The sequence below is a fragment of the Perognathus longimembris genome, chromosome 16, assembly GCF_023159225.1.
Source record: "Perognathus longimembris pacificus isolate PPM17 chromosome 16, ASM2315922v1, whole genome shotgun sequence".
In the NCBI taxonomy this organism is placed as follows: Eukaryota; Metazoa; Chordata; class Mammalia; order Rodentia; family Heteromyidae; genus Perognathus; species Perognathus longimembris.
This window is the reverse complement of record NC_063176.1, coordinates 32,072,661-32,094,832: the sequence shown is the minus strand read 5'-3', so window position 1 is coordinate 32,094,832 and position 22,172 is coordinate 32,072,661. Positions and strand designations below refer to the sequence as shown.

Sequence of the window (22,172 nt, the reverse complement as noted above, 5' to 3'; positions counted from 1 at the left end):
TATTATCTTTTCAAAATTTCAAGGTAGTTTGATTGAAATACGTTGTAGGATTTTAATGATCATTTTCAAATGAATGCAAATGCTAAAACTATGACCATGACATTCCAATGGTTATTGAACTGGAAGCATGATTAACATCCAGCAAAGGTGACTCATAATGATGTGAATTTGTCATGCTGTAATATGTACATGGTTATAGTATCTATGCATAGGAATTAAAAGCTGATTTCAAATTGCTAGGTTTCATTTTCTTCTTATGTATGTCAAACTTCCAATTATGCGGATTCTGAGCCCTCATGAAAGGAACTGGTGTTGCAGTTAAGAGGTTCTGTTACTTAGAAGAATTCATCTTTAAGTGTCAACGTTCATCTTCTATCATAATTAACCTACAGTGGAAAGTACTACTATTGACTAACAGAATCAAGAGGTTCCATAAGGGGTGATACAGGATACTCATTTTCATTTCTATCCAAAGAATAGGAAAGAAATTTGAATCTTGTAAAAATCCACCTTGTTCTAGGTCCTAGGGTAAAAATTTCAAAAGGCAATGGCTCTTTTGGCATGGGGTGTTTTCTGCCATAGTTCCATAAGTTAGCAAATGCATGTCTCCATTAAAAGTCTATTGGTAAGCTAGATCACTATATACATACTGTACATCTTGATTCACAAATTAGCAGTTATTAGTTAGACTGTACATAGCAAAACAAATAGGTTTAATGTTGCTATACATCCCAAAGGTAGCCCATGTCCAGAATCAAGGACTGACACCTAGTACAGGCTCCCTGTTTAGATACGTAGCCCAGTAAACTAAATTAAATGTACCAAACAAAACTGGGAAAACTATTCTGGACATTCTATCAATTTTGCTAACACTGTTGAAGGTTTTCTTGGCTTCCGCTGGTTTGTTTTCTGGCTTCTTGTTGGGTTCCGGTGTAGTCGCACTTTTGGAGATGGTGGAAAGAACAGGATCTTTTGAAAGATTTGGGGCATAATTGGCAACAGCCACCGCATATGCGTTGTTCTGTATCATGACTGAAGCTTTCTCTTTTTTCTATTGAAAAATAAAAGAATTAACAGACTATGGTTGGAGCTCCTACTCAACAACAATTTCCAAAGTCCACTTTAGATTCTGAAGATACAAATCCATTACAACACAGAAGTTTAGTTCGAATACCACCAGTATATACAGTTTCCAGTGTACTCAGATAAGATACAGTGATAGTGCGGGTACAACCACAGAAAGTAGGGAAATGAAAGGGCATATGAAAATCGAGAGACAAAGGATAAAAAGACAACTCCAAAAGCAATATTTGCAAAACCTTTGGTGTAAACCGACTGAACAACTCATGGGAGGAGGGGGGGAGGGGGGAGGGGGGAATGAGGGAAGAGGTTAAAAAAAAGTACAAGAAATGTACCCAAGGCCTAACGTATGAAACTATAACCTCTCTGTACATCATTTTGACAATAAATAAGAAAAAAAATATAAAAAAATAAATAAAATATATGAAAAAAACCCCAGAAGTTTAGGAAAAGAAAGAAAATGAGTTTATTAAATTCTATCACCTTTAGACTATGGAACTCCCAGAACAAAACCAACTAGGTCCTTTGCCTAGAGAATCAGTTGTGTTGTCTGTATGGAAAACAAACAATATATAACACAACTTTAATGAAAGATAGAACCTTTTTCTATTCTTAAGAGTCATTTATTGAATTAATGAGAGAATGAATGAGGCAACAAACAGTACAAGAAATGTATCCAATGCCCAACGTATGATACTGTAACCTCTCTGTACGTCAGTTTGATAATAAAAATTTGAGAAAAAAAATGTTTTCATTACAGGAATGAGTATCTAGAAATTGCTAACCAGATAATGGAATTCTTTGTCACCTGAGATCAAAACAATGCTACTCAGCTATGGAGTATTAAAAAATATTGACATTATGGAGAAAATTTAAATACAGAGTCTAAGAGCTTCTTTTACCACGTCCTCAAAATGTTTCCCTCCATTTCAGTTACTACCAACTATTTCCCTGATCTCTATTATCTACCCAATCAATTCTCCTGTGTGTTCTTCCAGCTTGCTTTGGCACTGTACAATCACTATATACATCATAGCTACCAGGAGCTATTTTAGACATAAATCTCTTAAACTGAATAGTAAGGGGCTTAGAATACAAATAGTTTCTATGGTTATATTTCCTTAAAAGATTAAGTATTATTCCCTCATTCGGTATAATTCCTCCTGAAACAAGCTTATTTTTCCTCCATATTTCCTTGCTTTCTTGACACTTATCCATTTGGAAAGCATTCTATGTACCCTATTTTTCACATGACCAATCTCCTCTCATTTGTTATTTGCTCCAAAAAGCTTTAACTATTTACTCATCTAAGGTCAATTTCAGATGCCCGTATATGCAATATCAGACCACTCAAATTTGTTTCTGTTATCAAATCATGTGATTATTTGACATCTAACATTCTCACAAATTCAATGAAACCTGGGGTTGCTTCTCCTTATGTATCTATGTAATTGTAGCACTTAGCATGATGTTTTCCCAGAAGTAGATGAAGAATTAATGAATTAATAAAACCTAGACATATAAACTATACTTAACCATTTCTCTACCATTATGTGCATATTATGATTTACATAAATGTAAACAAAATTGAGCCAGCAATCAGGATCCTAAATTTCAGGCAGCATAAAACTAGAATGTTAGAGGAAATCCAGAATAAAATTTCTAGTACTAATGGTGTTTGAATAAAACAAGCAAGAAAGGAGAATTGGAAAATAATTCTGGATGATGCATTTTCAATGGTTTAGGTTTTTCCTTTTTATGCTTTTCCAGCTGACACAGCAGTCTTTCAGATCTGGATTGAGTGCTAAGGAAGAATGATGAATTCCCATTTGTATCTTTATGAAAGTTATAAAACAGCTCTCCTTTAATTGGCATGTACAACTTGTGTATTACAAATGGAGAATATTTTTTATACATGCATCTGCTAATGGAGCCACACCCAACACTTAACAGCATCACAATGAATCAAGCTAGGTATTGAGCAAGACTGTCAACATGAACAAATACAAGTGCACAATCATTTCCATTTGACACCGTGGAGTAAGTTAAAAAATGTCAGGGTAAGAAGATTTTTGTAATTTGATTGTGTCACAAGTTGAATGTATCTGACTTCCAAACCTCTGCATTAAGTCATATTGTCTTCCTGTTTATGAGATTGTTTGAAATTTGGAAGGAAGATGTTTCCAAAAACACTCTAGATGAGGCTTATGTCATTGGATCTCCCTTCAAATGTGACTTAATAACCAGTGAAATATATAACAGATGCTATTTATTTCAATTTTATGTAAACAAATTTAAATGACATGAAATTACAGCTGAAAACAGTTCGAGCCATCAGACTCTGTTTCAGATCTCTGTGCCAGCCTCCTGGTGATGCTCATAATAAAGCTATACTGAGCTATGTGATAAACAAATGTATTAATGCATATTCTGACAACATTGAGAACCAGACCTCCTCCTGGAGGAGTTCAGTGACTATTGAAACTATCACCAGGCAGAAAAAGATCACTGGTTCACATCATGTACAGGTAATATATTTGTAAGAATTCTACACTACATGAGAAGGGGTAGAAAAACTCACTTCATGGGAAGTGACAAATGTAAGACAGATTAAGAATATGGTGTAAGATTTGGGCATTTCAAAAAAAAAGAAATATAAATTATCGATATTTTTTCTTACAATAAGAGTCTATAGATAGAAATTTCATATTAATTTTTAGCACATCCTTCCTGAACCTCACATGTAATTAGGAGATTGGTATTAGAAAAGTAGAAATATCAGGTAAGTAATGCAAAGTAATATAGTATTACAAAATAATTAGAAAAAATATTAAATATATTGTCCAACAAAGTAGTTAAACTATCAGAGATGATACTTGGAACAATCAGAACATAAGTGTATGGTAAATAATTAGATTTCTATCTAGCAGAAACCAGCCAAATGTCAGTAATTCATATTTGTAGGTGGGTGCTTTTGTTGTGGTTGTTATGGCACTTCTTTAAGAAGCAGTGTAAAAGTCATTACGATGTGTTAACTTTTTATCGATTAAAAAAGTGAAGTTAACATTATTTTTCTTTATTGTTAAAAATACAATCTCAATATCTAAGCCTCAGAGGAGGGCTAAGCATGAAACCATATGAGGGTTTTACTTTCAAAAATATATGGAATTTGAAAACTCTAGCAGAGTAATCCAACTGAACAACTCATTGGGGGAAGAGGGAAAAGGGGATGGTGGGGGGAATGAGGGATGAGGTAAAAACAGTACAAGAAATGTACCCAGGGCTGGGAATATGGCCTAGTGGCAAGAGTGCTTGCCTCGTATACATGAGGCCCTGGGTTCGATTCCTCAGCACCACATACAGAAAATGGCCAGAAGGGGCACTGTGGCTCAAGTGGCAGAGTGCTAGCCTTGAGCAAAAAAGAAGCCAGTGACTGTGCTCAGGCCCTGAGTTCAGGGCCTAGGACTGGCCAAAAAAAAAAAAAAAAAAAGAAAGAAAAGAAAAGAAAAGAAATGTACCCAATGCCTAACGTATGAAACTGTAACCTCTCTGTACATCACTTTTCTTGAAAAAAGAAAACTCTACCAGACTCAGGAAAATTAGCCAGAAACCTGTAACAGCTATGTTTTCCATCTTCAGTCAAGAACATAGTACTGACCTGTATCCTTTCTTACCAATTCACTGAATGAAGGCCAAAGTGCCTACATGGTACCATGTCTCTTCCTTGGATATAACATGAGAGCTCTTCTGGCACAGAAACTTAACGTTTTATTATGGGTGACAATGTAATTCCCCACAATCCACTTGACAATAATAACCATGAATCTACAGTGAAGCCAATTTCTTTTTTGTTTAAAATTTAATGTACACAGAGAAAAATACTACAAGCTTACAGTTCTAGTAGTTTCTACAGCAGAGTCCTCACAACAATATATTTCATTTTGTTGTTTATAAGAATATATTTTGTATGGACAAAAATACTTGTATTCTAAACCATTGCCAAGAGCTATTTGTTCTATTCATTATCAACTTCTATTTTAAAAGCACTACTGAGAAAGGTTTTGTTATAAAGAGCTATTTGGATTTTATGTGAGCATCAATGCAGGCCAAATACATGGGCCTCATCACATTTACATTTCCATATGCATTTTAATTTACTTTAGTCCTTAACTATGTGTTACTCAGAACCTTGGAAACACCCCCCACTCCAAATTTACCATTGTGCTAAATATTTAAAATAGTAGTCACTGCCAAAAAGTCACTTTTAATATGCCCTTCTACATTTTTTTTGTTTCTTTGAGAAATAGAAAATATCAGATCTTGTTAAATCAAAACTTCTTGTCAAATTTATTCTAACTTTGTTGTTTTTTAAAACACTTTTTTGATCACTTGGCTGGTTGTAGCAGAAAAATATACAAGGCAGACTGTGCTTCTGAACTAAAAAAATACTAAGTATTCATCAAAAGTTCAGAATAGATTTAATTTAGAAGGATGATGGCAGAAATAAAAGCAAACTCTCTGAAATAATTTTAATTCATTTAAAATAACTTACGATATTTGGTAAGTACACATTGGAACTGACAAAATATCTCTTCAGAAAATCACATTGTTTCAATGCCCTTCAATCTCTAAATTCACATAAACTTTTTAGAATAATCTCAAAAAGATTCCTAAGTTCCTCTTTAAATTGGTTCACCTACCTGAACTTCCTAACCTCCTGAACAATTCAACCAGGAATGAATTAATGATGCCCACATTGGTCTTTAGTCAGATATATATTCTCCTTCTTTACCATTGCAAGCTAATCTTCTGCTGTGAATCACACCTTCTGGAATATCACTTCCTACTTATACTAGGTAGCTGGCCTAGGCCCTTCCATATCACTCTGGCACTTACTTCTGTAATATCACATGTGTGTATTATTTATTTATTTTTATTTTCCCTTTCATTTAATCCTGAGGTCCTTGAAGACACAAATTGTGTCCTGTGGGGCACCTGGCACAAAGCAGATTCAACAAACACATGAGGAATGATATCATGATTACTATGGTAGAAAATAAGTAAATAAAACATACTGTAATGACAAACATAAAGTAACATGTTTTATAGAATGGAATAAATATTTTGCTACAAGAGTAAATACATAAATGAATAGCAAGTATGCTATTCTATTATTTTCTTAAATCAAAAAGTCTTGAAATCTATTAGCAGATGAACTTGGCACAAACAATCTCAACTAACAAGACAATGCTTGGGAAGTTGTTTTACTTGTAACTGGGGCATATACAAAAAAGATAAGATTTATAAGCAAAATGAGTAAATAATTTATTTTTTACATTATTTGGGGAAGAGTTAACACTGGTGTTTTACAATTGTTTGACTATTTAGTTGACAGCCCAGTAGAATGAAAAGCGAATATAACCTACTTTCATATATTTTTACTCTTCAAATTTGATTTTATAATACTCAGAATATTTTGGGTTTCCTATAAATGCAGTCATATATATATACACACATATATATACTTTCTTAATATATGTTGAAAAATGTAAATCTATATCATTAATCACAGAAAGTTAGCAGTTACCATGTATTGTACAATGGCAACGTGCGAATTGTGTGTCTTCCTATGGGTGGAAGAGAAAGCAATGAGATAGAAATTTCTGTCAATGTTTTCACATGCTGGATGAATAAAAATAACAATCATATGGTTTTATAGCTGAAGAGAATATCAGAGATTTTTCCTTGTGATAAGGAAATTTGGTTTTCATATGAAATACTGAGTATTTCAAGCTTTGGAGAAGGACTCTGATCTCCAAAGGCATATGTATGCTCATTCTACCATAACATGTTGGCTTTGCTATGGTTGTTATGGCTTCTTAAAAGGTCTATATGCTCCCTCACCAGAGAATGCTACTGTTAACTGTCTGATAACCATCCTAAGAAAAGTGATACTTACAGAAAATTGCTTGGAGTTTAAACAGTCTATCCACTTCTCTAAATACTCTGAAGTCTTTCCTTGGATTAAGCGGGGCCATGAGAAAGTGATACACTTTGACCACGTTAGTTTAGCTCCTTGAAGAATTGACCTCACTGAGTTGTATGTTAATAGTAAGCCTTCTGTTTTTATTGATGGGTACTACAATAAACATCAATATGAAATTTGTTACTGCATTGTTGGGACAAAGTTGAAATCAGTTGTAACTGTACCCAACTTTCCCTGTTATGATGACATGATGTTTTGAATTTTTTTTGAAAAAAGCAATTTCAATAAAAGAATAAGCTTTACTCTGAGAGAACTTATGGTACAGTTTTCAATATTGTGGGACTAGAGAAGGAACAGTGGAGAGGAAAGAAGGTTCTAACTTTGAAGTTGTATGAACAGATAATTTTATATGGAAATTGGATTTGAGTAATTAAGAAGGGTAAGGTTTTGTTACACAAGTTTACAACAAAGGCTAAAAATCCTCACCAATATCCCAGGATTCAAAAGTAATATGAATGCAAATGAATAGTGTTACCCATTTACTTAAAAATGACTTTAAATATCATCTGAGCATAACATGCTTATAAATGGTAGATTATCTAATCCGTATACAAGTTTGTTAAATAAAAATTTATAGTTTCATTGTTTATATGTATCTATAGTCATTTTAGGAGGTAAATTAATGTTTGCTATTCTATAAAACATATTGAGGACATATACATGGTATTTGCGTTGAAAGACACCCTAAATGTGTGTGTACATATACATGCACACACATAGGTACAAACATATATATATATGTATATGTATATACATATATATATGTTCACTAGTGCCAAACACATGGGACTTCTCTGGGCAGATTAGTCTTAAATATGACACCAACATATCCTGTGAACAATAAATCTCTGAAGAAAGTGATTGTTTTTCACTTAAAAATCAAACCCCATAAGAATAACAGTTCAAACTTTGACTCATGGAATTAGATTGGTTACCCACAAATATAGTCATCTTTATGAGCTTTGTGAAAATCCTTTTGAGAAAGACAAAGGAGTCCTCTCATTGTTATTACACTCTCAGATTTAAGATTAAAAATTCATTTTTTCAGTGTTTTTGTTATATGTATAGTCAAGTGCTAGTATCTTTAGCTATGGAAAGTTTAAATTTTTAAGCTATATACCTAACATCGTAGTTTTTCTTTACCAACAATACAAAAGTAAACTAACACACACAAATGTTATTTTCCTGAAATTTATGTAGATGCATGAGCAATTACAACATACTTAACTATGCGTGATTTCACATGTGGGCAAAAATTCAGTATTTTCTTGCAGAATGGATTATTGTTTGTTTCTTAGGAAAACGTATAGGTACTTCCATTGTAAAGTTAAAATGTGGCAAAGATATCACCTGATTGGCAAAATGATATTGACAATTAGATTAAAAAAACATTGAAATAAATAGTGTTTTATATCACTGTCTATACAAAAGAAAATAATTTATTTTTGTGACATAATCATAAAGGAGTAACCAATATTTTATTTTAAGTAATACTAATAAGAAGACCCATGAGTAACCAATAGAGCTAAAAAAATAATAACTGCAAGTAAAAAATGTAAAGGGATACACTATGTGGGAATGTAATAAAAATTAACAATAGTCATAATGAAAATGTTAAAATAGCCTGTAAGTCAAATATGTAAATTGATCAAACTCCTTTTAACATTTAATCATTGTCTCTATTAGTAGAAAAATACAGTCTATAAAACCAAATATACAAGCAGTTTTATTAAAACTTCCATAGCTTACAAAACTAAAGAAAAAGGAAGACTTTAAAACTATAATATATTGTTTATGTTCATGTCATATGTGATAGAAATAAAAAATATGTTGGAACAGTTTGAAAAGTCCAATCTACAAATATTATTCCAAATTTAGGAATAAAGCATTGCACTAAATATACTATTGAAAGTAATTCTACAAGTATAAATTTCTACTACTATGTAGTTATATTTAATTATAGATCATTATGACCTAACCCAAACCTTTTCCTAAGGAAGTCAATAATTTCTAAAATAAATTTGCAAACCACTGTTACATCAATGCACAAATTTCCTACTAGCTATAGTACTTTGGACACAAAACTGTGCACCACTAGTCTTAAAACAAGTAAGCCCTCAAAGTAAATCACATTTCTCATTTAGATTATGAAATTATAAATGAAAATCCCTAAGAATTTCATCACCTGTATGTTACTTCCAGGATAATACAACCAAGTAATAGAGATAGTGATAGGTGGTAAATTCCCACCTCATTGATAAGAGCCTGGAATTCTATTAGAGTATTCTTTCTACAAGTGTAGAATATTATAATGCATCATGGTCATTTCAGCTTCATGCAGTTAATGACCCGATAGAAGCATTGGGTTAAGTGCACTTACTAAACAGTCTTAAGCTTGGGTAAGTGAATAGCAATACTAAGCTTGAGATTTTTTATTGGTATAAAGTGATAACTAAGAAGAGACCCTAGTTATAAGATGCTATAAAGCTTATGTGAGAAAACATATGTAAAATTTAGCACAGTGCTTGACACAAAGAGCTCTCGAGATACTTAGAAGTGAGTATAGCAGGAATCACTACTCTTAAAAGATTTTGGGTAAGAACACATTTTTTAAAACATGATGTACAAACATGCCTGTGTGAACTTTCTTAATGTCATTCTTTAAGAGCACGTCTGATAAAAGCTGAATGTGTTCGGGAACTCTCCAGGAAGATGAGAAGGGAAATCTCACTCACCTTGTCATTTACTACGCTCTTTCCATCCCAAGCCCATCCTCTTTTGGTGAAGTAATTAACAGTAGCAAATTCTATCAGTGCAGAGAACACAAATGCATAACACACAGCAATGAACCAGTCCATGGCAGTGGCATAAGCCACTTTAGGAAGAGAATTTCGAGCACTGATGCTTAATGTTGTCATTGTTAGAACAGTAGTTACTCCTGAAAAAGGAAACAGGGGCCAAAACATTATTAGTTATTAGGCGGGCCAGTAACAGAGACAGTTTAGAGTTCTCCTTGCCCTTGTCCTGCCTCTGCCCAGTTCTTCCCTTCCCTCTTTTGTTCTCTCTTAAGGCTATTTTCAAGATTGTTTCCACAGGGGCAATGGAAAAAAGGAAAACAGTACAAATTCATTATTTTAAGTAGTTATTTTATTTCATAAAGGAATAACTGAACCTACAGGTGCCTTCACTTTTCATTTTTGTTCTGTATGAATCATCTTTTCTCTTTTTAAATAGTGTTGTGGTGAAAGAGACTAGGAATGATGAAGTAGAATTGACCTATTGTTCATTAACATCACTTTTTATAAATCATCTGAATGACGCTAAGCAGTAGATGAACCACCCACACCAGTGATAACAATGGAACTGTGATTAAGATGTGCTCCATTCAAATACCACTGTGTACAGTCAAAATTAATGCTGAGTTATTCAGTATTGGGAGGAAAGAATCTCTTGCAGATATCCACTCAGAATATGCAGAAAACAAAAAAGAACACCAAAATCAAACCTTGTAAAATGTAAATCTCCATTGATGAAGATATTTCATACTTTTTCTGGTTTCAAAAATAACTTAATTTCTTTCATTATATAACTTTTCTGCCAGTACTCAAGGAATTGATAATTGTTCAGAAAAAAATCCAAAGCAATAACTCAGAAGGTAAGTTGCAAAATTAACATTCAAAATGGCTACAATTATTTATTTACAATTTACAAGCTTATAGGATACATTAAATAAAAAAAGAAAATATAAAAGAAATGTTCACCTATAATTTGAAGATATGTTTATTTTTTGCATTCTTTTATCATAAAGCTACTTTATTTCATATCAAACAACATAGTTACTAATTCAAAACACTAATAAGTCTATTCAATCCTGAGTGAATGCATCTTGGAATATGATATAGTAAGAAAACCAATTTAGTCCACCTGCACCTGAGGCATTGTTTAAAAACACATCACAGAAAGACATTGTTCCTCCATGTTGCCCATTGAATGGTTTTAGCCTGGTGAGATGTTTACTTTTGAGAATTCTGCAGAAGGATAAAAAAATGGAAAATAAGAGATATAGATAGATAGGTGGGTAGGTAGGTAGGTAGATAGATAGATACATGCATTTTGTAAATATAATGTACAAAAGAAAAATGACTGAAGTGAAAGTATGCATCATTTCATCAGAAGACAGGAAATAAACACCAACAAACAAATGCTTTTTAAAAGCAGTACACTGATGGCCTATGTATGTAATCCTGTGGGTGGGTGTTCAAAGTCAGCCCAAGAAAGGTGTTGAGACATTTATCTCTAATTATTCACAAAATGATGATAGTGGAGATGTTTTTCAATTGGTAGAGTGCTATCCTTGATCAAAAAATCTCAGAAACAAGCTCCAGACAAGCCTAGAACACAGAGAACACATATAACTGTTGTGGGGGTGGGGGCGGGACAGTAGAGACCAGGGCTGTGAAACAAAAAACTTCTTGTCAAATGTTATTTCCACAGGTTTGGGTTGGCGGCCTTACATTATGTATCTAAAACCAAACAACTACTAAACATAAAAAGGTCTAGAATAGACCTATCAGTGGATCACAATAGCTCAACAGCTATGTACATATGATCATATAAGACAAGGATAAGCAAAAACAGCTCCAAGAGAAGGACACAGGAGGACTCTTGTTGACGTTACATTTAAAGTTCTAGGTGAATTTCCTTTGGCATACTCCACGTGGTTACTGTATATGATTTTGGTACACTGGGTATTGTATATATGCCTACCTGATCTAGGGAAAGGAAAGAAAAACAAGGTTATAAGATATCACAAGATATATACTCACTGCCCTATAATGTAACTGTACCCTTTTTGCACAACAACTTGTCAACAAACTTTAATAAAAAGAAAAAAAAAAGTTCAGAAACAGCACCCAGGCCCTGAGGTTAAGTCAGTACTACCAGGATTAGATGATGCAGTTTTAAAACTTTCACACTTATGCAGGTGCTGTGAGATACTGGACAAACTATTTTTCTCAAATATAACTATTTTTAAGACGATGATCTTTATTTAAAAACACACACATACTATTGCCAAAAATACTAGCAAAACTTTAAGAAGTTGACACCATCCTAAAAGCAGAATGTGTTTGATTCAAAGAACTTTTTTTTTTTTTTTTTTTTTTTTAGAGAGAGATTCCACATAGGCATTATAACTCTGGAGAGATAATTCAAGATGTTAGAAAGTGAGGCTCTTGTTTTCTACACTTTTATAGTTTTAGTTCTTAACGTTTAAGTTTCTGGTTCATTTTTAATTCATTCAATTTAGACTTTTTTTTTTTTTGGCCAGTCCTGGGCCTTGGACTCAGGGCCTGAGCACTGTCCCTGGCTTCCTTTTGCTCAAGGCTAGCACTCTGCCACTTGAGCCACAGCACCACTTCTGGCCATTTTCTGTATACGTGGTGCTGGGGAATTGAACCCAGGGCCTCATGTATACGAGGCAAGCTCTCTTGCCACTAGGCCATATCCCCAGCCCAATTCATTCAATTTAGAATATTAAATTTTAATTTTAAAATAGCATTCCAAGGTTTCAAAGAGGATAGATAGTTGTCTATGTACCAGTTGTCTTGTGGAAATAAAAAAAGATTTATTTACTAACTAAAGAATCAGAAAATCTTTGTTGAGAATTAACTGACTTCATATGAGATTCTTTCTGGAGATTGCATTCTATCCCACTGATAGATTATCTATCCATAAGCACTGTTTTAATGGCTGTAGCTTTAGGTAAAGTTTTGGAATCAAGGAGTTTTCCCTAGATCAGGTAGGCATATATACAATACCCAGTGTACCAAAATCATATACAGTAACCATGTGGTGTATGCCAAAGGAAATTTACCTAGAACTTTAAATGTAACATCAACAATAGAGTCCTCCTGTGTCCTTCTCTTGGAGTTGTTTTTGCTTATTCTTGTCTTATATGATCATATATACATATATATGTGCTTTCCTGTGCTTGTTTATCATAACTATTAATTTCAAAATTGTTTTGATTAATAACAATTATTTATATTTCCATAAGACTTTATGATCATTTGTCCACTGCTGAAAAAAAGGTTATTAATTTTGACAGGTAAAATACTGAGCCTGCTGTCATAAACATATTAACCTTCATACATGAAAATTATCTATCAAAGATAAATAGATTATAGGTAGAGAGAGACAGATGGTTAGAAGATAGAAGATAGAAGTTACAGAGATAGAACAAATACTCTGAACGTTCATTGATCAAGGTGCATTGTATTCATAAACTGGTTTTTGAATGGTAATTCTTCTTAATATCTAGTTAAAGATAGTAATAAAAGAAGAAAAATGCTTCTTAAATTTATGTTCTGATTGCTTATTACTGGTCTAGAGAACATGAAGTGATTTGGGGGTAGTTTATTTTGTTAAGTACAACTTTGCTAAGTTGTAGTATCTCTAATATTTTCTAAGGCATAAGATGAAGATTGTCTACACAAAATACTGTGTTCTCTGTAAAGAGTGTTGCGGCTTGTCTTCCATCTTCATGTCTTTCATTTTTCTTCCCTAATTTCCCTGAATAGAACTGGCAGTATTATTTTTGATAGTCTTTAAGGGCAAATCACATTAAAGCTCTTTTTTTACTGAAGGGATTACTTTTGTCTAAGACTTTAGGTGTGATTCTTATTCCTATACAATTCTCATTCTCATTTACAATTCTGCTTGTGATTTTCAAGTGTGCACATGCTATTTTGAGTTTATTCTCTTCTCTGATCATTGATGTTTGGGTGTGTTGACTAATTTTCAATTTTTTTATTAAATTTTAACACTTGTTCATCATCATTCATTTTGTTTTTCATTTTCTCTCTTTCCTGTCTTAGTGTTACCATAGTAATACACAGATTGGGATGCTTGAAAATGTACAACAGATTTCAAAAACATGACACAATCAGTTGATATTTCAGCTCCTACATCTGAGAAAACGGCATCTATGCCAGGGAGTCCTGAGTGTTACATGAGTTCAAGTGCTGAATGAAGAAGATGAGATCACACCCAGGTGTAACTGGAGACTGGCACTGTGGCCACCATGGCCAAATGTCTCTGTTCTTATCTCATGATCATGGGGAAATTTCCTAGCTTCTTTTGACCATTGTTTCTTTATTTTTACAGTGAGAATAATGGATTGTGCTTTCCAGTACTGCTGTTTATTGAGACCAAGTGAGTTTCAGCATATAAAACTCTCCCTGCATCATGAAAAACAACAACAACAACAAAACCTTCAATGCATGTGAGGAAAGAATATCATGCTGATAGCAAAACCTCATTGAAATGAGAAACAAAATAAAATAAATCTCCTCTCCCATTAACCTCTCACCAGGGAGTGCGTGTTGGAATGCAGAGTGGAAGTTAAGAAACAGAAGCCTCAGAAATCAGACTTAACCACGGCAATAGAGGACATGCAACACGGTTTGACACCACCTGCTGGTCACAGATAGGAATGGCGAAGCCACGATTCCGATAAAAAGTATTTTCTTACTTTTCAATAAGGAACAAAAAGCAATGCCTCCATCAGAAGGAATGACACTGCCCCATTCCTAAGGAAATGGAAGCACTTGGAAAAAAAAAACAAAAACATATTAAATGAAGTGACTCAGACCCAAAGAAACATAAACCCTGTGGTGTCCCTCGTAGGGAATAGCTAGTACAGGAATAGGCTAGTCATGGTAGAAGAACAAAATACCCCAATAACTACACCCATATGACCATATAAGAAGATGCCAAGTGAAATGAACTCCACGTTACAGAAACAAGAGTTATAACACTGTTGTAATTATTCTCAACATGCCATGTGAACTCTCGTACTACATTTTTTTCTCTTTTTCCTTGTCAGTTTGTTTGTGACTGAGTGGTTTGTCTAGGTTTGTTTCTCTTGTAATCCCTTCCTGTGGCTGTACCCTCGCCACCACTGTACTACAATCAGGTACCCTGGATATTGTCTGATAGGGGTAATAGAACTGGGAAAGGGAGAGAGAATACCAAAATCGAGAAACAACAAACAAAAAGACAAACCATTCAAAAAGCAACACTTAGAAACCATTTGGTGTAAACCAACTGCACAACTCTTGCGGGAAGAGGGAAAGGGGGAGGGGGAGGAGGGAAATGAGAGAGGAGGTAACAAGTAGAATAAGAAATGTACTCACTGCCTTTCATATGAATCTGTAATCCCTCTGTATCACACTTTGACAATAAAAAAAAGAGTAAAACAACAACACAACAAAAAAAAAGCAATGCTGAACTATTTCCAAGCTAAAAACTTTTACTTTGCAAATACTGTTTAAGTGCACCGTGGATGAGTGCAGTTTTAACTGGGAACCCTCTGATATATAAAAAATAAAACAATCATTGAACTTCCAAATGCTATAAATAATTTGGAAAACATAGCTTTGCATAAAACCTAGCTAATTAGTACTTCGCTGATTTAACCATGTGAAAACATGGAAATAAGTACGGTCTGAAAGAAAATGTTTGGAAGGCTATTTATAGTGTGTCTTATAGTATTGTTGTGGAAAGGATAATTTACTGTTTCACACATTTTGAATGTGATTTACTTATTCTTAAATATATCCTAGGTTTATTATATCCCAAATTGAATGCTCAGCTCCCCCAACCTTTTATTCCTAAAATCCTTCTTAAAGAAAGGATGTCCAATATTTCCATTTTTCAGGTTAAACTTGAGAACTGTTAATATTAATTCAAGTCTGGACAGATGTGCATACTATTTTCTCTAAACAAGGGTTTTTCTTTTTTTTTTTTTTTTTTTGGCCAGTCCTGGGGCTTGGACTCAGGGCCTGAGCACTGTCCCTGGCTCCTTCTTGCTCAAGGCTAGCACTCTGCCACTTGAGCCACAGCGCCCCTTCTGGCCATTTTGTGTATATGTGGTGCTGGAGAATCGAACCCAGGGCCTCATGTATACGAGGCAAGCACTCTTGCCACTAGGCCATATCCCCAGCCACAAACAGGGTTTTTCTTTCATCACTCATTCACTTCCATTATATTTTTCTTTGACTTAATAAAATATAATTGAATGTCTACTGAGGTAGGCCACTTTTATAGGCACTAAGTACACATCAGCAAGGAAACAGCATAAATTCTTGCAACCCAGATACATATTTTACTGATATTGTTAATACATGTTTTTGACATTTGTGAGACTTTTGCATTAAAATCTCTCCTGGCCTGGCTTATTCATACTTCTTTCATACCCTGTCCTTTAAAATTGCCGATTTGTTTGTGCAACTCTCTACCAAAATTAACTAAATGAATTGGAACTCATTTGTCTTCTCTCCAAAATGTAAAATGTGGGGCTGTGAATATGGCCTACTGGCAAGAGTGCTTGCCTCCTATACCTGAATCCCTGGGTTCAATTCCTCAGCACCACATATATAGAAAAGGCCAGAGGTGGCGCTGTGGCTCAAGTGGCAGAGTGCTGCTAGCCTTGAGCAAAAAGAAGCTCAGGCCCTGAGTCCAAGCCCCAGGACTGGCCAAAACAAAATGTAAAATGTTTTCTGGTAGAAGATATAGTATTGTTAAATTATTTTAATGAATTAATAAATATGTACTGAAAATACTTTCTTATTAATGTAGATCTATTTATCTATCTATGTATCTACATAAGATGAATATTTGTTAGAACTATGTATGGGAAACCTATTTCTACTTTCCCCAAAATAAAAATTTTCATTCTTACTTTGTGCTTGGAACTTTAGGATTATGAATGGAAATTGAGCTAAGCCAGATAAGTGACCTAAAAGATATTGTAAAAATGTAGGAAGACAAAATAAGCTTATATCACAATTGGGTAAGGTGTCTTATAATTTACAGGGGATAGTCTATCAAGGCTGGAAGGTAAGTAAGACTTCTGTAAAGAAATAGGAGGAAAACTAAATGGGTCATTGGAAGAAGTAAATTAATATTAAACTAGAAAATAGTGTGGAATGTGCATGTGTAGAATCCAGTGACCTGAAAGAGCACAAAATTTAGGAGGAATAGCAAGGGGGGGTGCAAGGTTGGAAGGGAATCGAGAGGATGGAAGTACATTACCCCAGGAGAAAAAGGCAAGAAGAAAGAAAGAAAGAAAGAAAGAAAGAAAGAAAGAAAGAAAGAAAGAAAGAAAGAAAGAAAGAAAGAAAGAAAGAAAGAAAGAAAGAGAAAGAGGAAGGAAGGAGGGAAAGAAGGAAGGAGAGAAGGAGGGAAGGAGGGAAGGAGGGAGGAGAAGAGGGAGGGATGATAGATCAGTTCAATATTCTTTCTCAGTAGTTAACGTGGAAGTATTTTTATTCATTGGTTTTGTGTTTTGTCAACCTTCTCCTCTATTTTTGTCAATATTTTTGTCTTTGGTTTCCTGAAATTTTAGTATATGAATAGATTTTGTTTTGTTTTGTTTTTAATAAATGTAGTCCTTCATAGTATTCTATGGGCTCTCTGGATCCGTATTTTGTTGTCTATAATTCATACTTATGTTTCATCCTTTATTGACTCAAATATTTCTTTTATTTTATTCTCACTTACTTCTCTTTCTTATATGCCAGCTGTGAAAATTATATCTGTGGAAAGTGTAGTTCAGTTCCTTGTGTATTGCTTTAGTGTTGTTTAACTTCGAACTTCACTTTGGGAAGTTCCCAATGACTTACACAGTAGTGTATTCTTTCCTCAGCCATGCTCAGCTCTTGCTGAGTCTCCCAAATGCACTCTCCTTTTCTACTGCTTTCTATTTCTACCATCCTCTTCACTTATTTCTTAGAATTGCACCTCTTATATTATGTACCTAATTTACATTATTGTAACACTTTCTGCTAGAGCCATTAAATCCTAGTGATTGTGATCAAACACAATTTAAATTGTCTACCCAATAATTTCAACATGTATGTCATGATTTTGATTGTTGTTTTGTGTCTTATTATGTTTGTATTTTTCTTTGTTTTTATTTTTCTTTATTTTCCTATTTTTCATGTGTTAAAATCCTTTCTTGAAAGGTCATTATGTTGATTTGGGTAAGAGGAAGTGATATAAATAAATTCCTAATGTAAGACATGTAAAACTTGCAAGGTGTTCAGTATAACATCTGTAGTGTTGAATGTTGGTGCCCCAAGAGTTAAATTCCTTTCCTGTTCTTTTTACATTGCCCTTCTAAATTTCAACTGCCTAAAGAGATCCTCAGAGAGAATCTGCATCTTTATGTTCTTTCTGTTGTTTGCTTCTGCTATATCAGGGGATCTTACTGAATCCTGAAAATGGACAAAGGGCATACTAGGATCTTCTGATTAAATCTAAATCTTCTAGTAGATTTGTATGTCAGCCATTCATAAGTGTTTCTCCATTCTCCTATTTCCTTTGTTAGATATACCATTCCTAATCCTTCTATCTTGAAGGTCTGACATTGATAAGCATGGGTTGGGTTTCTTCATTCTCTTAGTTAACTGATGTAGTAAAGCCACAGGGCTAGATTAGAGAAAGAAGTCTTTCAATCTGCATGGGTAATTATCTGGCTAAGTCTCTTCTTCAGAAGATAGGTTTTGGATAGATAGAAAGATCTTGGTATTTCAAAATTATTACTCTTCACTGACCCACTTTCCTTGCCTTAGTAAAGAAGGTTATTTATTAGACCTTTCTTTCCCTGGAGTAGCTTGTAAGTAAGCTTATATTTAAAGCCAGGGGAAATGTGGTATACCTATCGTAAGGCTGGCTTGATGAATTTCTTGTTTTCACACTAGTACAAATTCAATTGCCAGCAATTCATCAAAATTACAGTGAAATTATTCTTTCCAGCATATGGCATCTGCAGCTTCTCTCCCAGGTAAGGAGATCTTGGCTCCATGGCTCTAGGTATGCCTGCCTCTTTACAATTTGAGATGGCACCTTGCCTGTCATCTCCATGGTCTTGTGAATGTATTAAAAGTCTCTAGTTCCCAGTGTGTTCAACCTCATTGTGTTATAAGAAGAGAAGTGACAAGTTGCAAATTCTTCACATGTCAGCCCTGAAATGTGAAGCTCAGTGCCATGCCCTCATGTGAATACAAGATCGTGATAGAATGTCTCTTGATATTAGTCAGAAGTTTATCCTTTTCTTAAGATGAAGTTTATTTCAATCTCTTTGCAGACAACATGATCCTGTATCTAAAGAATGCCATAGACTCTACTCCCAAGTTAAATGAGCTGATCCAAAACTTGGCAAAGCAGTAGGATGTAAAATAAATCCTCAAAAATCAATGGCTTTTATATATGCCAACAACCCTAAGAGTGAGTCTGAAATCAGGAAAGCAATTCCTTTGCAATAGCCTCAAAAAACACAAAATACTTAGGAATAACCTTAACCAAAGAAGTAAAAGATCTCTATGATAAGAACTTTAAAAACCTGAAAAAGGAAATCAAGGCAGAACTTAGGAAATGGAAAAACAAAACAAAACAAAAGAAAACATGTTCCTGGATTGGGAGGAATAACATCGTAAAAATGGCAATATTTCCAAAGGTTATCTAAAAATTCAATGTATACCCATCAATATATAAACACCATTCTTGAATGAAGTAGAGGAAGCAATCCAGAAATTCATATGTAACAATAAAAGACCCTGAATAGCAAAAACAAACCTAAGTAGATAGAACAGTGCTGGATGAATTACAATACCAAACTTCAAGCTGTAGTACAAAGCTATAGTAATAAAAACAGCTTGGTAATGGAACAAGAACAGGCCTGAGGACCAATGGAACAGAACTGAAGACTCAGAAAGGAACCTGCAGAACTATGCCTACTTAATCTTTGATAAAGGACCTAAAGAAATAGGATGGAAGAAAGACAGCCTCTTCAACAAATGGTACCGGCAAAACTGGATCGACACCTGTAACAAACTAAAACTAGATCCTTATCACCCTGCACCAAAGTCAATTCCAAATGTATCAAAGACCTTGAAGTAAAATCAGATACCCTGAAAACACTACAAGAAGGAATAGGAGAAACACTTGGGCTCCTTGGCACAGGTTGAAACTTCCCTAACAAAGGCCCAGAAACACAACAAATCAAAGGTTGGATAAATGTGACTGCATCAAACTGCAGAGATTCTGCACCGCAAAGGATATAGCTTACGATATAAACAGAAAGTCCACAGAATGGGAGAAGATCTTTACCAGCCATACAACAGACAAAGGGCTCATATCTAAAATATATGCAGAACTAAAAAAATTAAATTCCTCCAAAACAAAACCTCAAAGAACCAACAGCCCCCTCAACAAGTGGACCAAAGACCTAAAAAGAGACTTTTCTGAAGAGGAAATGAGAATGGCCAAGAGACACATGAAGAAGTCTTCTATATCACTGGCCATAAAAGAAATGCAAATGTAAAAAACACTGAGATTCCACCTCACCCCAGTAAGAAAGTCCATTATCAGGAAAAATAATAATAAAAAATGCTGGAGATGTGGCCAAATGGGAACACTACTACATTATTGGTGGGAATGTAAACTTGTTCAACCACTCTGGAAAGCAGTATGGAGGTTCTTCAGAAGGCTAAACATAGAGCAACAACCCAGAACACCCACTTTTGAGCATCTACCCAAAAAATTACAAGCAAGACCACACTAAAACCACCAGCAGAGCAATGTTCATCGCAGCACAATTTGTCATTGCTAAAATATGGAACCAACCCAGATTCCCTTCAGTAGACAAGTGGATCAGGAAAATGCGGTACATGTACACAATGGAATTCTATGCCTCTATCTGAAAGAATGGCATTGCCCCATTCTTAAGGAAATGGAAGGACTTGGAGAAAATTATGGAAAGTAAAGTGAGCCAGGCCAAAAAACATGGACTCTATGGTTTCCCTCATAGGGAATAATTACTACAGGTTTAGGCTAGTCATAGCAGAAGATCACAAGAGCCCAATAGCTATGCCCTTATGAACACATAAGATGATGCTAAGTGAAATGAACTCTACGTTATGGACACAAGTGTTTTATCAGTTTTGTAATTATTTTCAGCATGCCATGTGAAACAGTACCCTTTTTTCCCCCTCATATTCCCTTTCCATGGTTTTTACCCCGCTATCACTTTATCTGATCTTAATACCCTTGATACTGTATATGTGTGTATTAGAACTAGGGAAGGTAAAGGGAATACCAAAATCAAGAGACAAAAATAAAAAAACAAACCATTCCAAAAGCAATGCTTACAAAACCATTTGGTGTAAATAGCTGTACACTACATGGGGAGAGTGGGAAAGAGGGAGGGGAAGGTGGGGGAAAATGAGGGCAGAGATAACAAGTTGGATAAGAAATGTACTCACTGCCTTACCTAAAAACTGTGACCCCCTCTGTACTTCACTTTTACAAGAAAGAAAACGTTTATTCCTTTCTTTTTTGAAATTGCATTGTATTATAGAGGGGATGTTACAATTACATAAACTGTAATACCCCCTAATTTATTTTCTCCTACTTTCCTTCACCTTTATTTCTCTTCCCCTCAAGTTGTAAAGTTCATTTGCAACATAATGCCTAGTGAGTATCACTGTTGCATTGGTTCACCCTTTGTCTCACCATTTTTGTGATTCCCCTTCCCTTTCCCAAATCAGATAAACTTATAGACAAGGAAAAGGATTTCTAAATCAGAAACAGTGACTAAGAGTAATAAACCAGAGGAGGTAAAAAATGAAGGACAAAAGAAATAGCTGCGGGGCTGGGGATATAGCCTAGTGGCAAGAGTGCCTGCCTCGGATACACGAGGCCCTAGGTTCGATTCCCCAGCACCACATATACAGAAAACGGCCAGAAGCGGCGCTGTGGCTCAAGTGGCAGAGTGCTAGCCTTGAGCGGGAAGAAGCCAGGGACAGTGCTCAGGCCCTGAGTCCAAAGCCCAGGACTGGGCAAAAAAAAATAAATAATAAATAAATAAAAAAAAGAAATAGCTGCAAGCAATACACTAAAAAGAAAACCAAACTAAAAGAACAACCAAAATAACCCTCTTGTTTCCATACTCTAGGGATCATTTCCATTAGCATAATTT

The 22,172-nt window shown here is 34.6% G+C and overlaps 1 protein-coding gene across 2 annotated transcripts in view; it reads right to left on the bottom strand.

Moving 5' to 3' along the window:
* Positions 1 to 245: 245 nt before the first annotated feature.
* Positions 246 to 22,172, bottom strand: part of Gabra2 (gamma-aminobutyric acid type A receptor subunit alpha2) — a 134,087-nt gene continuing 112,160 nt past the window's right edge. Inside the window, exons 8-10 of one of the 2 annotated variants that reach the window (XM_048364539.1) lie at positions 9,862 to 10,064; positions 7,040 to 7,219; positions 694 to 1,051 (exon numbers count right to left, since the gene is read on the bottom strand). In XM_048364539.1, coding sequence (XP_048220496.1) covers positions 755 to 1,051; positions 7,040 to 7,219; positions 9,862 to 10,064 — 680 coding nt within the window. In that variant the 3' untranslated portion in view covers positions 694 to 754. Of the gene's footprint in view, positions 1,052 to 7,039; positions 7,220 to 9,861; positions 10,065 to 22,172 lie in introns of both variants that reach the window. The other variant, XM_048364540.1, reaches the window with a different exon arrangement.